The 15,569-nt window shown below is 24.7% G+C and overlaps 1 protein-coding gene across 4 annotated transcripts in view; it reads right to left on the bottom strand.

Moving 5' to 3' along the window:
- Nucleotides 1-7,747: 7,747 nt before the first annotated feature.
- Imp (IGF-II mRNA-binding protein) overlaps nt 7,748-15,569 on the bottom strand; it is a 91,103-nt gene continuing 83,281 nt past the window's right edge. For all 4 annotated transcript variants that reach the window (XM_075299010.1, XM_075299011.1, XM_075299012.1 and 1 more), the window contains 4 exons: nt 13,435-13,809; nt 12,654-13,365; nt 12,438-12,593; nt 7,748-8,674 (listed from right to left, as the gene is read on the bottom strand). In XM_075299010.1, coding sequence (XP_075155125.1) covers nt 8,471-8,674; nt 12,438-12,593; nt 12,654-13,365; nt 13,435-13,809 — 1,447 coding nt within the window. In that variant the 3' untranslated portion in view covers nt 7,748-8,470. The remainder of the gene's footprint in view (nt 8,675-12,437; nt 12,594-12,653; nt 13,366-13,434; nt 13,810-15,569) is intronic.

The following is a 15,569-nucleotide window of genomic DNA, read 5'->3' as shown; positions in this document are numbered from 1 at the left end:
AAAATTCCATTTCTATAGAAATTTTAGCCAAATTTGTATTTCTACAGAAAATTTTGTTAAAATTTTCTTTCTATAGAAAGTTATCGCGAAATTGTATTTCTATAGAAAATTGTGTCAACATTTTATTTCTATAGAAATTTTTGTCAAAATTTTATTTCTATAGAAAATTTTGTCAAAATTTTATTTCTATAGAAAATTTAGCCAAAATTTTATTTCTATAGAAAATTTAGCCAAAATGTTATTTCTATAGAAAATTTAGCCAAAATTTTATTTCTCTAGAAAATTTAGCCAAAATTTTATTTCTATAGAAAATTTAGTCGACATTTCATTTATTTAGGAAATTTTGGCAAAATTCCATTTCTATAGAAAATTTAGCCAAAATTTTATTTCTGTAGAAAATCTAGCCAAAATTTTTTTCTATAGAAAATTTAGTCAAACTTTTATTTCTATGGAAAGTTATCGCAAAATTTTATTTCTGTATAAAATTTTGTCAAAATTTCATTTTACTAGGAAATTTTGTTAAAATTCCATTTCTGTAGAAAATTTAGCCAAAATTTTATTTCTATAGAAAATTTTGTTAAAATTTTATTTCTATAGAAATTTTTGTCAAAATTGTATTTCTACAGAAAATTTTGTCAAAATTTTATTTCTATAGAAAATTTTTACAAAATTTTATTTCTATAGAAAATTTTTACAAAATTACCGATTTGACGAAAATGGTCAAAAATCAACCTAATTGCATTTGGTCCGACCATCGGACCAAATTTAAAAATTAATAATTTTTTGGACCAATTTTGGTCCGATCGGACCAAAATGCCAACCCTGGTCTTTACCATAGCCTACAGATCACTGTGTGGTGCAGGGTTGCCAATTTGGTCCGATCGGACCAAAATAAATTTTTGACAAAATCTTCTATAGAAATAAATTTTTGACAAAATTTTCTATAGAAATACATAGAAATAAAAATTTTGAATAGAAATACAAGTTTGACAAAATTTTATTTCTATAGAAAATTTTAGAAAAATTTTAACTTTTAATTAATATAAATTTAATTGGAAAGAATTTTCCGCTCGTTGGAATTTTGGTCCAATTTTGGAAAAATGTTGGTTCAAAATAAAAATTGATTTTGGCAAAAAAAATTGACTTTCCCATTATCGAGGAAAACACACAGATATTTGTCAGTACACACGAATAAAATTGTTTCTGTTGAAAACAAAAACAGTGGTATTGTTGTAGTTTTCTACAGAACATAGGTATTTCTTTGCTGGGAAGACTTTCAGTTTAGTTTAATGGAAAGGTAATATGTGTACACCGAAAAAAATCCGGAATAAAATTTGATACATAAATAGAAAATTTATTATTTTCTCATTACCTTTAGGCTTTTTTTGAATATGGATATTCAAAAAAGGCTAACAAATGACATTTCCTTACTAAAAATGGTACTCCATTAAAACAAAACTGTTTTTCTATTTGAAATAAAAATCACTACTCTGAAACAGTTAGGTAATTTTTGTACAATCAAAAAAATTAAAAATTATATTAAATAAATACTTTTGTTTTTAATCAAAACATATATTTTATTTTAATATTATTTAAAATGTCAATTTTGTATGATTTTTAAAATGCAAGTGTCGATTATGACGACTTTTTCGGAGAAAAGTGAAGATTTGTCTTGAAATTTTATGGGCAGCCTTGATTACAAACCCACAAGAAAAAAAACAACTCATTGCTTTACTCACGTAGCTGTTGTGCTATTGTATGTATATGCGTTCCCATATCTGAGCATTATAATGATCTTCATATCTTCACTCTCTCAATTGCTAGCTATAGCTAACAACATATCTGAGCATTAGGTAAGGTGGCAGCCCGATGTATCAGGCTCACTTAGACTATGCAATCCATTGTGATAATATCTGAGCATTATCTTCACTCTACCAATTGTTAGCTATTCCCAGTGAGAACAAAGTGTCAGCTTAACTGTTGCTCATCGTACGAGATACTTAATGTGTTGCGTGCGTATGTGTTATCTAATTTAAGAAGAGTTGAGTATAGCTTTATATGAGAAGGATGAGTATCAGTATGCATTGTTTTTATACTCCCTTCGACATAGGTATTTTGGGTAGATATAAATCCATAACGGTTTGCGTTCTCTGCTAGGTACACAGACAAAAAATTATCGTTACAATTTAGCATTGGAAAAATCATTTTTTTATTATAATCTTCAAATCTAAATGTCGCATAACGGAAAAAATTTCGTTACGTCATGTTTTTTTTCTCAATATTTTGATATATGGACTATGAGTTTGGGGGAGATAAAAAACCCAACATTGCATTATGTTAGCATTTATGGAGGTTCTATAATCTCTCACATATCTTGGTTAAATGTTAAAAAATGGACTGTTGTATTTTTCTTGTATAGCCCGTTTTCGTTTACTACAAAAAATATAAATTTCTTTTTTTGTTTATATACTGAGATTTTCAGAAGCTGTTTTAATTATAAAATTTACCGATTATTCATACATGTATGTATGTGTGTTGGTGTTTAGGCTTTTTTTATAGCTTTTTTTTTCATTATGATGGTATTTTTGATATGACTTTTATTTTGTTTTAGATTTAAGATTTTTGTTCTCTTAATTTCGTTTGCCTGTGTCAATGAATCTTCTTCTTTGTTTTTTATTTTAATTATTTTTTCTTTAAGTTGTTTATTATTATTATTGTGGTTGTTTTTTTATTATGTTTATATAACGGTTGTTTGTTTTATTATTTATCGTTTTTTTTTAGATTTTTTTAGAAGATAATGCACTTACATTGAGGTATTTTAATTACTTTTTTTCTCATTTTTTTAAGTTTTGAATTAGTCTCTTTAAACCAATGGGGGGATCCAATAATGTCTTCTTTATTTTTGTTTCAATACAAACGAAAATAATATCGAATTGTTTTTTTTATAGGGGTGGGTGGTGCATTTTTTTGTTTCATCTTCATATAGATTTTCAATTTAGAGTTGCCAAAAAACTTTAATATTTAATTTTGGTTTTTTTTCAATTTTAGAATGCCGAAATGTTTTTGAATTTGGGTTTTAGGTTTAGGAGATTCTAAATTTTTGTAAGTTTTACAATTGAGGATATCGAAGTGCTTAAAGTCTTATTTAAAGAAAAAAAAAAGAAACAAACTTTAGCTAAACTTAAGTTGTTTTACTTTTATCTCGTAATTTAAGCTAAAAATATATAATAGTTTATTACTCTATTTTTTTGTTTAATTATAAAAAAAAAAAATTATGTATAAATGTAAAAAAAACACTTGTAAATAATAGGAATTACGTTCTTTTATGTTCTCTGTTTTTAACAACTGAAACTACGTTACTAGTATATATGCATATAATTTAAAAGGGAAACTATAAACAAACAAAAAAAGTGTAAAAATGAAGGATAAATGTTTGTATAAAAAAGGCTATTGTAAATATAAGGATTTGATTGTTTGATGCTCTTGGGATATGGTTAAGTTATACAAAGGCAAAGCCATAGCGATTGAAAAAAATCATATAAAGAGATAATTATTATAGAAATTTATGTATTCTTGGTGGAATAGCTGGAAACTATACAAAAATAAGTGATAGAAATAATAAATATTTAATAAATTGATTTAGATATTAGTTTTTTATTATTTGAAAGGATATTCAACAATTAAAAAATTATTTACTTGTCCCAAATCAAATATCCAATGTTTTATTTAATAAATTAATTTGGATTTTTTAAATATTTAATATATTGATTTGGATATTTTTTTTATTTTGAAGGATATTCGATAGATAAAAAAAATTATTTAATTGTCCTCAATCAAATATTCAATTTGTTTTATTTAATAAATTGATTTGGATATTTTTTTTATTTTAAAGGATAATCAATAATTAAAAAATCTATAACATTTTATTTATTAAATTGTCCTCAATCAAATATTCAATTTGTTTTATTTAATAAATTGACTTGGATATTTTTTTTTATTTTTAAGGATATTCAATAATTAAAAAATATATAACATCAATTAATTATTTAATCGTCCTCAATCAAATATCCAATTTATTTTATTTAATCAATCGACTTGGATATTATTTTATTTTGAAGGATATTAAATAATTAAAAAATTATTAAATTGTCCCAAATCAAATATCCAATTTCTTTTATTTAATAAATTGATTTGGATTTTTTTTATTTTGAAGGATATTCAATAATTAAAAAATCTATTACTTCAATTAATTATTAAATTGTCCTCAATCAAATATCCAATTTATTTTATTTAATAAATTTATTTGGATATTTTTTTTTTTATTTTAAAGGATATTCAATAATTAAAAAATCTATAGCATCAATTAATTATTTAATTGTCCTCAATCAAATATCCAAGTTATTTTATTTAATATATTGATTTGGATAATTTTTTAATTTTGAATTAAAAAATCTATAACATCAATTAATTATTTAATTGTCCTCAATCAAATATCCAATTTGTTTTATTTAATAAATTGATTTGGATATTTTTTTTATTTTAAAGGATATTCAATAATTTAAAAAATCTATAACATCAATTAATTATTTAATTGTCCTCAATCAAATATCCAAGTTATTTTATTTAATAAATTGATTTGGATAATTTTTTAATTTTGAATTAAAAAATCTATAATTATTAATTATTTAATTGTCCTCAATCAAATATCCAATTTGGTTTATTTAATAAATTGATTTGGATATTTTTTTTATTTTAAAGGATATTCAATAATTAAAAAATCTATAACATCAATTAATTATTTAATTGTCCTCAATCAAATATCCAAGTTATCTTATTTAATAAATTGATTTGGATATTTTTTTTTATTTTAAAGGATATTCAATAATTAAAAAATCTATAACATCAATTAATTATTTAATTGTCCTCAATTATATATCCAATTTATTTTATTTAATAAATTGATTTGGATATTTTTTTTATTTTAAAGGATATTCAATAATTAAAAAATTATTTAATTCTCCTTAATCAAATATCCAATTTATTTTATTTAATAAATAGACTTGGATATTTTTTTATTTTTAAGGATATTCAATAATTTCAAAATCTATAACATCTTAATTATTAAATTGTCCTCAATCAAATATCCAATTAATTTTATTTAATAAATTGATTTGGATATTTTTTTAATTTTGAATAAAAAAATCTATAACATCAATTAATTGTCCTCAATCAAATATCCAATATGTTTTATTTAATAAATTGATTTGGATATTTTTTTTATTTAAAGGATATTCAATAATTAAAAAATCTATAACATCAATTAATTATTTAATTATCCTCAATCAAATATCCAAGTTATTTTATTTAATAAATTGATTTGGATTTTTTTTTAGTTTAAAGGATATTCAATAATTAAAAAATTATTTAATTCTCCTTAATCAAATATCCAATTTATTTTATTTAATAAATTGACTTGGATATTTTTTTTATTTTAAGGGATATTCGATAATTAAAAAGTTATTTAATTGTCCCAAATCAAATATCCAATTTGTTTTATTTAATAAATTGACTTGCATATTTTTTTTTATTTTGAAGAATATATAATAATTTCAAAATCTATATCAATTATTAAATTGTCCTCAATCAAATATCCAATATGTTTTATTTAATAAATTGATTTGGATAATTTTTTAATTTTGAATTAAAAAATCTATAGCATAAATTATTTGATTGTCCTCAATCAAATATGCAATTTGTTTTATTTAATAAATTGGATATTTTTTTATTTTAAAGGATATTCAATAATTAAAAAATGTATAACATCAATTAATTATTTAATTGTCCTCAATTATATATCAAATTTATTTTATTTAATAAATTGATTTGGATAATTTTTTATTTTAAAGGATATTCAATAATTAAATAATTATTTAATTGTCCTCAATCAAATATACAATTTATCTTATTTAACAAATCAACTTGGACATATATTTTTTTATTTTAAAGGATATTCAATAATTAAAAAAAAATATTTAATTGTCCCAAATCAAATATCCAATTTGTTTTATTTAATAAATTGACTTGCATATTTTTTTTTTATTTTGAAGGATATTGAATAATTTCAAAATTTATAATATCAATTATTAAATTGTCCTCAATCAAATATCCAATTTATTTTATTTAATAAATTGACTTGGTTATTTTTTTATTTTAAAGGATATTCAATAATTAAAAAATTATTGAATATCCTTGTCCCAAATCAAATATCAAATTTGTTTTATTTAATAAATTGATTTGGATTTTTTTTATTTTGAAGGACACTCTATAATTAAAAAAATTATAACATTAATTAATTATTTAATTGTCCTCAATCAAATATCCAAGTTATTTTATTTAAGAAATCGTTTTGGATATATATTTTTTATTTTAAAGGATATTCTGTAATTAAAAAAATATTTAATTGGCCCAAAGCAAATATCCAATTTGTTTTATTTAATAAATTGATTTGGATATTTTTTTAAGGATATTCAATAATTAAAAAATCTATAACATCAATTAATTATTAAATTGTCCTCAATCAAATATCCAATTTATTTTATTTAATAAATTGATTTGGATATATTTTTAATTTTGAATTAAAAAATCTATAAAATCTATATAAATATTTTGTTTAAGGATATTCAATAATTAAAAAATCTATAACATCAATTAATTATTTAATTGTCCTCTATCAAATATCCAATTTGTTTTTTTTTTTTAATAATAATGAATTTTATATTTTTTTTTTGATTTTTAAAGGATATTCAATAATTTCAAAATCTATAACATCAATTAATTATTTAATTATCCTCAATAAAATATTCAATTTATTTTAATTAATAAATTGATTTGGATAATTTTTTAATTTTGAATTAAAAAATCTATAACATCAATTAAATATTTAATTGTCCTCTATCAAATATCCAATTTGTTTTATTTAATAATAATGAATTGTATATTTTTTTTATTTTTAAAGGATATTCAATAATTAAAAAATTTAAAACATTAATTAATTATCCTCAATCAAATATTCAATTTATTTTTGTATAGTTTCCCATACGGTTTACTAACTTTATAAGACTTTTCCATCACTATTAGCCCTTGATGTTAAATGGTTATCTATGGGTTTCTATTGCAAAACTGTTGTTTTTTTAAATTAATATTATAATTCTCTTTTTCGGTCTTTAACAAAAAATAAATTTATATTAAAAAAAAAATTAAACAAACATTATATTCGGTAAAAATATTACAATAATTTAACAAATCAATTAACATTTCAGCACCGTTTTAAGGCAAACACTTTTTTTAGGTTAGTTGGTTTTTAGCATTTTCTTTATGACTGACAATTATAATGATCAGTAAGAGAGGGGGAAAGGGGGTATGTATTCTGGTTTTGAACGAGGGGAGCTCAACTACCCATAAGGTAGGCTTTATAAAATTACTTCCCTCTTTTATTATCGGTTGGGTATGGTTGCTTTTTTTCCATAATAGCTTTGAGATTTTTTTTATTCTAATATGGGGATTTTTTTATACGGTATTTTTTTCACAGGAAAAATATATATCTCAAAGATATATTTATGGATTTTTTTTTTGTTATTGGGGATCTTGTTTGTTTAGAATTACCAAATAGTTTAGATGTAATTTTTCTATATTTTCTTATATTCCATGACTATTTCAATTTTTAATTTTGAAAAAAATGGCCGAAATGTTTTTGTTTTTTTGTTAAGGACAAGCAAGCTTTTTATTAGTTGTATGTAGGTGAGTGCGTGTTTATATAGAATTATAAATAATAGTTCAAGCTATTATCCTATTTTTTTATTTCTTTTTGTTTTGTATATATATATATTATTTTTCTATGAAAGCCTGATAGATAATGCCAGTTAATTGTATTATTTGATTTCGTACGATTTGTATATATGTATATAGTATATGTGAAAAGTTATTATTTATGGTATGCTATTTCGAAAAATACATAGTGTTTTAATCTAATATTTAATGCGGTTTCTGTGGGAGCGGGGGGCGGGGCATTTGTTGTTTCTATTTCTTCGATTCATATAAAAAATCTAGGAAACTAAGATTTCAATATTTCTGATTATTTTTTTTTTTTTTGTAAATTACAGAAATGTGTTTTTACTCTTTTCTCTTGTATAATTTATCTTTCATGCTTAGAAGATTTTCTTTCTTGAAATACTCATTACAAATTAATTAAAGAAAAAAAAAAATAAAACATTATTTCATTTGGGGAAAACAATTACGGGGAAAAATTTGAAGAAGGTTAGTTTTTCTCTCTGTAGTTGTAAATAGATCTATGTGTGGCGGAGGGGGCATTATTTAAAAAAATTGTAAACAAAAAAAAATATTTTAATAATAAATTTTAAAAATTAAAAAATAAAGTTTAATAAATGCTTTAACACCCACATTACTACGTTTCTTACTGATTTGTACTCGCACCCTGTTGCGATTGCTGCTGTGATGATTGTTGCTGCTGTTGCTGTTGCTGCTGTTGTTGTTGTTGCTGTGACCCACTGCCTGAGGATGTTTGAGCAGCTTGTTGTTCTTTGGCAGCTTTTTGTTTTTTGGTGACAGGTGGGGGATTCGTAGACAACATCATGGCTCGAATGCGTCTTTGAGCAGACTAAAATAAAGGATTCAAGGATTGAGAAAAAACATGCTTATTCACACTCTAAAAGGATATGATCACACTGGCAAAATTTTTTGTGGGGCATAGAAAATCAGTAAACCTAAAAGTATCGAGATTAACCTACACCCAAAAAAAAAAAATTGTTATTCATTACAAAATTTTTCACTTCTTGTCTGCTGAAAAAGGGAAAGCATTTAATGTAATTTTTTTTTAATATTTTTTTCCTAACGAAATAGCAAAAAAATAATGCTGAATTAGCAAATGTGTTTGCTAAAATTTTTTGAAAAACATTGCTGCTGAAATATAACCAACAACATTTTTTTTCTGATTCAAGAAAATAATTTATTAATTGAAATGCCTTCAATCGCAGCAGTAACAATTAAAACATTAATTGAAGGTCAATTACAAAATTAACTGATCCAATTAATTTATTAATTGAAATGCCTTCAATCGCAGCAGTAACAATTAAAACATTAATTGAAGGTCAATTACAAAATTAACTGATCCAATTAATTTATTAATTGAAATGCCTTCAATCGCAGCAGTATCAATTAAAACATTAATTGAAGGTAAATTACAAAATTAACTGATCCAATTAAAAAATTAATTGATACTACTAATTTTTGTGATTGATTTTTGTTTCAACTAAAAAAATTGTTGAATCAATTAAATTTTTAATTGAATTTTTATATCCTCCACCATAGGATGGGGGGTATATTAACTTTGTCATTCTGTTTGTAACACATCGAAATATTGCTCTAAGACCCCATAAAGTATATATATATTCTGGGTCGTGGTGAAATTCTGAGTCGATCTGAGCATGTCCGTCCGTCCGTCCGTCTGTTGAAATCACGCTAACTTCCGAACGAAACAAGCTATCGACTTGAAACTTGGCACAAGTAGTTGTTATTGATGTAGGTCGGATGGTATTGCAAATGGGCCATATCGGTCCACTTTTACGTATAGCCCCCATATAAACGGACCCCCAAATTTGGCTTGCGACTGCTCTAAGAGAAGCAAATTTCATCCGATCCGGCTGAAATTTGGTACATGGTGTTAGCATATGGTCTCTAACAACCATGCAAAAATTGGTTCATATCGGTCCACTTTTTCGTATAGTCCCCATATAAACGGACCCCCAAATTTGGCATGCGGTCGATCTAAGAGAAGCAAATTTCATCCGATCCGGCTGAAATTTGGTACATAGTATTGGTATATGTTCTCTAATGACCATGCAAAAATTGGTCCACATCGGTCCATAATTATATATAGCCCCCATATAAACCGATCCCCCGATTTGGCTTACGGAGCCTCAAAGAGAAGCAAATTTCATCCGATCCGGTTGAAATTTGGAACATGGTGTTAGTATATGGTCTCTAACAACCGTGCCAGAATTGGTCCACATCGGTCCATAATTATATATAGCCCCCATATAAACCGATCCCCAGATTTGGCTTGCGGAGCCTCAAAGAGAAGCAAATTTCATCCGATCCGGCTGAAATTTGGTACATGGTTTTGGTATATGGTATCCAACAACCGTGCCAGAATTGGTCCATATCGGTCCATAATTATATATAGCCCCCATATAAACCGATCCCCAGATTTGGCTTGCGGAGCCTCAAAGAGAAACAAATTTCACCCGATCCGACCGAAATTTGGTACATGGTGTTGGCATATGGTCTCTAACAACCATGCTGAAATTGGTCCATATCAGTCCATAATTATATATAGCCCCCATATAAACCGATCCCCAGATTTGGCTTGCGGATCCTCAAAGAGAAGCAAATTTCATCCGATCCGGCTGAAATTTGGTACATAGTTATGGTATATGGTCTCTAACAACCATGCAAAAATTGGTACACATAGGTCCATAATTATATATAGGAAAATAATAATCTACAATAATTTAGAGAAAATTTTTGTCAAAATTTTATTTCTTTTGAAAATTTTGTCAAAATTTTATTTCTATAGAAAATTTTTACAAAATTTTATTTCTTTTGAAAATTTTGTCAAAATTTTATTTCTTTTGAAAATTTTGTCAAAATTTTATTTCTATAGAAAATTTTGTCAAAATTTTATTTCTTTTGAAAATTTTGTCAAAATTTTATTTCTATAGAAAATTTTTACAAAATTTTATTTCCGTAGAAAATTTTGTCAAAATTTTGTTTCTATAGAACACTTTTTGTCATATTTTTATTTCTATAGAAAACTTTTCGTCAAAATGTTATTTCTATAGAAAAAAAATATTTTACCATAATTTGGAGAAAATTTTACGAAAAACAAACAAAAAATCTTTTTTTGCAAAATTTTATTTCTATACAAAACTTTGTCAAAATTTTATTTCTAAAGAAAATTTTTTCAAAATTTATTTCTATGAAAAATTTTGTCATTATTTTATTATTATTGTTATTATTTATTTATTATTTTTTTTTTTTTTTGAAAACGGTCGAAGACAACCGAAACAATTTCAAGTTTAATTTATAGACCTATAGGCGAGATTATGAAATAAAATGCATAAAAATTAAGTTAAAAGGTCAACAATATCAACAAGATTTTTTTTATTTCGATACAATTTTATTTCGATACAAAACTTTGTCAAAATTATATTTCTATAGAAAATGTTGTCAAAATTTTATTTTTATAGAAAATTTTGTAAAAAATAATTACTTCTATAGAAAATTTTGTCCAAATTTTATTTCTATAGAAAATTTAGTCATAATTTTATTTCTATAGAAATTTTTGTAAAAATTTTATTTCTATAGCAAAATTTTGTCAAAATTTTATTTCTTTAGAAAATTTTGTCAAAATTTTATTTCTTTAGAAAATTTTGTCAAAATTATATTTATAGACATTTTTATCAAAATTTCATATCTATAGAAAATTTTGTCAACATTTTATTTTTATAGAAAATTTTGTTAAAATGTTATTTCTATAGAAAATCTTGTAAAAATTTTATTTTTATAGAAAATTTGGTAAAAAAATTATTTCTATAGAAAACTTTGTCAAAATTTTATTTCTACAAAAAATTTTGCCAATATTTTTGTCAAAATTTTATTTCTATAGAAAATATTGTCAAAATTTTATTTCCATAGGAAATTTTTTCAAAATTTTATTTTTATAGAAAATTTTCGCAAAATTTTATCTCCATAGAAAATGTTCGCAAAATTTTATTTCCATAGAAATTTTTTTCAAAATTTTATGCTATAGAATATTTTGTCAAAATTTTATTTCTATAACAAATTTTTACAAAATTTTATTTCTATAACAAATTTTTACAAAATTTTATTTCTATAGAACTAAAATTCGAGAGGAATAAATTGCAAAATCTACCAAAGCATCAAGAATTCTACCAATCTACCCAACAGTAAAAAAATCGACCATTTTTGGTAGAATTCTACCAACTGTGTCAACGGTGCCCCAGATGCCAGAATTTTAGCCTGATTTGCTTTAAATTTTTGCACAAGGAATGCAATTGATAGTGTCGTAAAGCGTGCTGAATTTGGTTGAAATCGGTTCAGATTTAGATATAGCTCCCATATACATCTTTCGCCCGATATACACTTATATGGCCCCAGAAGCCAGAGTTTTGCCCTGATTTGCTTTAAATTGTTTACAGGGAGTAGACTTAACGTTCTGGATATCTATGACAATTTTAGTTGAAATCGGTTCAGATTTAGATACAGTCGTCTATGAGTGTATATTTTTAAATATTTGCCAAGAGTGATCTTATCCTCAAAAAAAAAAAGTTGAGGCTTACCTGTACACTATAGAATGGACCAATAATGTGTACGGGCGTTTCTTCATCACCACCCGATGTTGGCGCCAGCGCATGTTCGGGCAATTTGATGACACTGCCGGTAACACGTTGCAATTCACGTACATTCTGACCTCCCTTGCCAATAATACGTCCAACCTATAAAAAAAATGTTAATTGATTAAATCACCGCAGTAGCCTATTATGGCCTCTTCATACCTGTGAACTGGCAACCAAAATCTCCACTGTTAATCGGACATCATCAGTGCCGCTCATGAAGCCCTCTTCACGCATCTTCTCGAAAATCATATATTGAGCCTTCCATTGACCCTCCGGCGTACCGACAATTGTCACCTTACGCTCTGTCTGCTGTTCCGCTGGTTTATCATTGTCCAATGGTGCAATCTTCAGCGAAGCATTCGAGAAACGCATTATACTGCGTATGTGTGAACCCTTAGTACCGATAATAGCACCCACAGCATTATTCGGTATATAAAGGTACGTAGTTTCCTGCATATCATTGGGGAAGACAGGTGGCACAACAGCGGCGGCAGGCGTCTTCGACATTGGAAAGCCGGGACAGGGGGCATAAGGCATGCTGGGATTGAATATCATACCATTGCCTGGTGTCGACATCATGGCCATTGGCGGTAGACCTGGGAACATAACACTTTGGGGGGCCATGGCCTGCAAGTCGTTCTCATAGCTCTGGCGTAATTTGGAACTAATTTGATTTTCGGCACGTGACATATTGTCTATGGCTCCTTTAACGGTTATAATGCGTTCCAAATTGAAACTGCTAATGTCATTTATGGAACTGACAGTTATTTTTGTGTCCGTCTCTTGCATGATGCGTTTAATGGTGTTGCCATTCTTGCCAATAATGCGGCCAATTAAATTATTGTGAGCCAAAATTTTTAAACAGATTTCACTGGAACCGAAAAAAGGGAAAATATCAGCCAAACTCAAATCATAAAAAAAACGAATGTGGCCCACTTACCCTTTATTTGTGGCATTGGCTTCTTGTTGCATTACTTCTAGAATACGTTTACAAGCGTTTGTACAATTTTCGGGATTACCATAGATTGTTATGGCCTTCTCCAGGGAACCAACATTCTCCTTTCGATGGACATCGACACGGGCCCGACTCTGTTGTGTGATTGAGCGTATGGTACTGCCTTGACGACCAATAATGGCGCCCACCATTTCACTCTGGACCAAAATGCGTAGCGGGAAATCCGCTTGACGTCCGGGTCCTGGCATACCGGGATAGGGATTTCTGGGATTACGTTGAGTGCGACGCTGATTTTTATCCAATTGTTCTGCGTGAAGTTTGTTGCCTTCAAATTCGACACCGTTTAAACCACCAGCGGCTCTGCAAAGAGATGAGAAGAGGATTTGCCATTAGTTTGGGAAACATTTTACAAAATTATGTTATTCGAAAGGAAACGAGAACACAAAACATACTAAAGAAAAAAATTATAAAAGTCCATAGAATGGATTGGATTTTTCTTTGTGGGGGGAAATTAAAAGCCACATAGCTATAGAAAATTTTCTCAAAAATTTTATTTCTATAGAATTATTTTTTTTCTAAATTTTATTTCTATAGAAAATTTTTTCTAAATTTTATTTCTATAGAAATTTAAAAATTTTATATTTTATTTCTATAGAAATTTAAAAATTTAAAAAATTTTATTTCTATAGAAAATTTTGTCACAATTTCATTACTTTAGGAATTTTTGCCAAGATTTCATTTCTATAGAAAATTTTGCCAAAATTTTATTTCTATCAGAAATTTTGTCAAAATTTTATTTCTATAGAAATTTTTCGTAAAATTTTATTTTTATATAACATTTTGTCAAAATTTTATTTTTATAGAAAATTATTGCAAAAATTTTATTATTATAGAAAAATTTTACAAAATTTTATTTCTATAGAAAATTTTGTCACAATTTCATTACTTTAGGAATTTTTGCCAAGATTTCATTTCTATAGAAAATTTTGTCAAAATTTTATTTCTATAGAAAATTTTTTGTCATAATTTTATTTCTATAGAAATTTTTCGTAAAATTTTATTTTTATATAAAATTTTGTCAAAATTTTATTTTTATAGGAAATTTTGTCACAATTTTATTTTTATAGGAAATTTTGTCAAAATTTTATTTCAAAAAAAATTTTCGCAAAATTTTATTTGTATAAAAAATTTTGACAAAATTTTACTTCAAAAAAATTTTCGCAAAATTCTATAGAAATAAAATTTTACAAATATTTTCTATAGAATAAAATTTTGCCAACAATTTTCTATACAAATAAAATTTTTGCAACAATTTTCTAGAGAAATAAAATGTTGAAAATTTTTCTATAGAATTAAAATTTTAACAAAAATTTCTATAGAAAGAAAATTTTAACAAAAATTTTCTATAGAAATAAAATTTTGAAAAATTTTTCTATGGAAACAAAATTTTGCAAAAAATTTCTATAGAAATAAAATTTTTGCAACAATTTTCTATAGAAATAAAATTTTGTAAAAATTTTCTATAGAAAAACAATTTTGTAAAAATTTTCTATAGAAAAACAATTTTAACGAAATTTTTTATAGAAATAAAATTGTGCAAAAATTTTCTATAGAAATAAAATTTTGCAAACATTTTCTATAAAAATAAAATTTTGCAAAAATTTTCTATAAAAATAAAATTTTGTAAAAATTTTTTATAGAAATAAAAATTTCTATAGAAAATTTTGTAAAAATTTTTTATAGAAATAAAATTTTCTATAGAAATATTTTGACATAATTTTCTAGAAAATAAAAAAAATGACAATTTTCTATAGAAATAAAATTTTTTAAAAATTTTCGATAGAAACACAATTTTAAAGAAATTTTTTATAGAAATAAAATTTGGCAAAAATTTTCTATAGAAATAAAATTTTGCAAAAATTGTCTATAGAAATAAAATTTTGACAAAAATTTCTATAGATATAAAATTTTGCAAAAATTTTCTATAGAAATAAAATTTTTGCAACAATTTTCTATAGAAATAAAATTTTGTAAAAATTTTCTATAGAAATAAAATTTTGCAAAAATTTTCTATAGAAAAACAATTTTAACAAAATTTTTTATAGAAATAAAATCGTGCA

Source organism: Haematobia irritans, chromosome 3, assembly GCF_050003625.1.
Source record: "Haematobia irritans isolate KBUSLIRL chromosome 3, ASM5000362v1, whole genome shotgun sequence".
NCBI lineage: Eukaryota > Metazoa > Arthropoda > Insecta > Diptera > Muscidae > Haematobia > Haematobia irritans.
The sequence above is the reverse complement of the archived record's forward strand: the minus strand, read 5'-3'. Positions and strand labels throughout refer to the sequence as shown.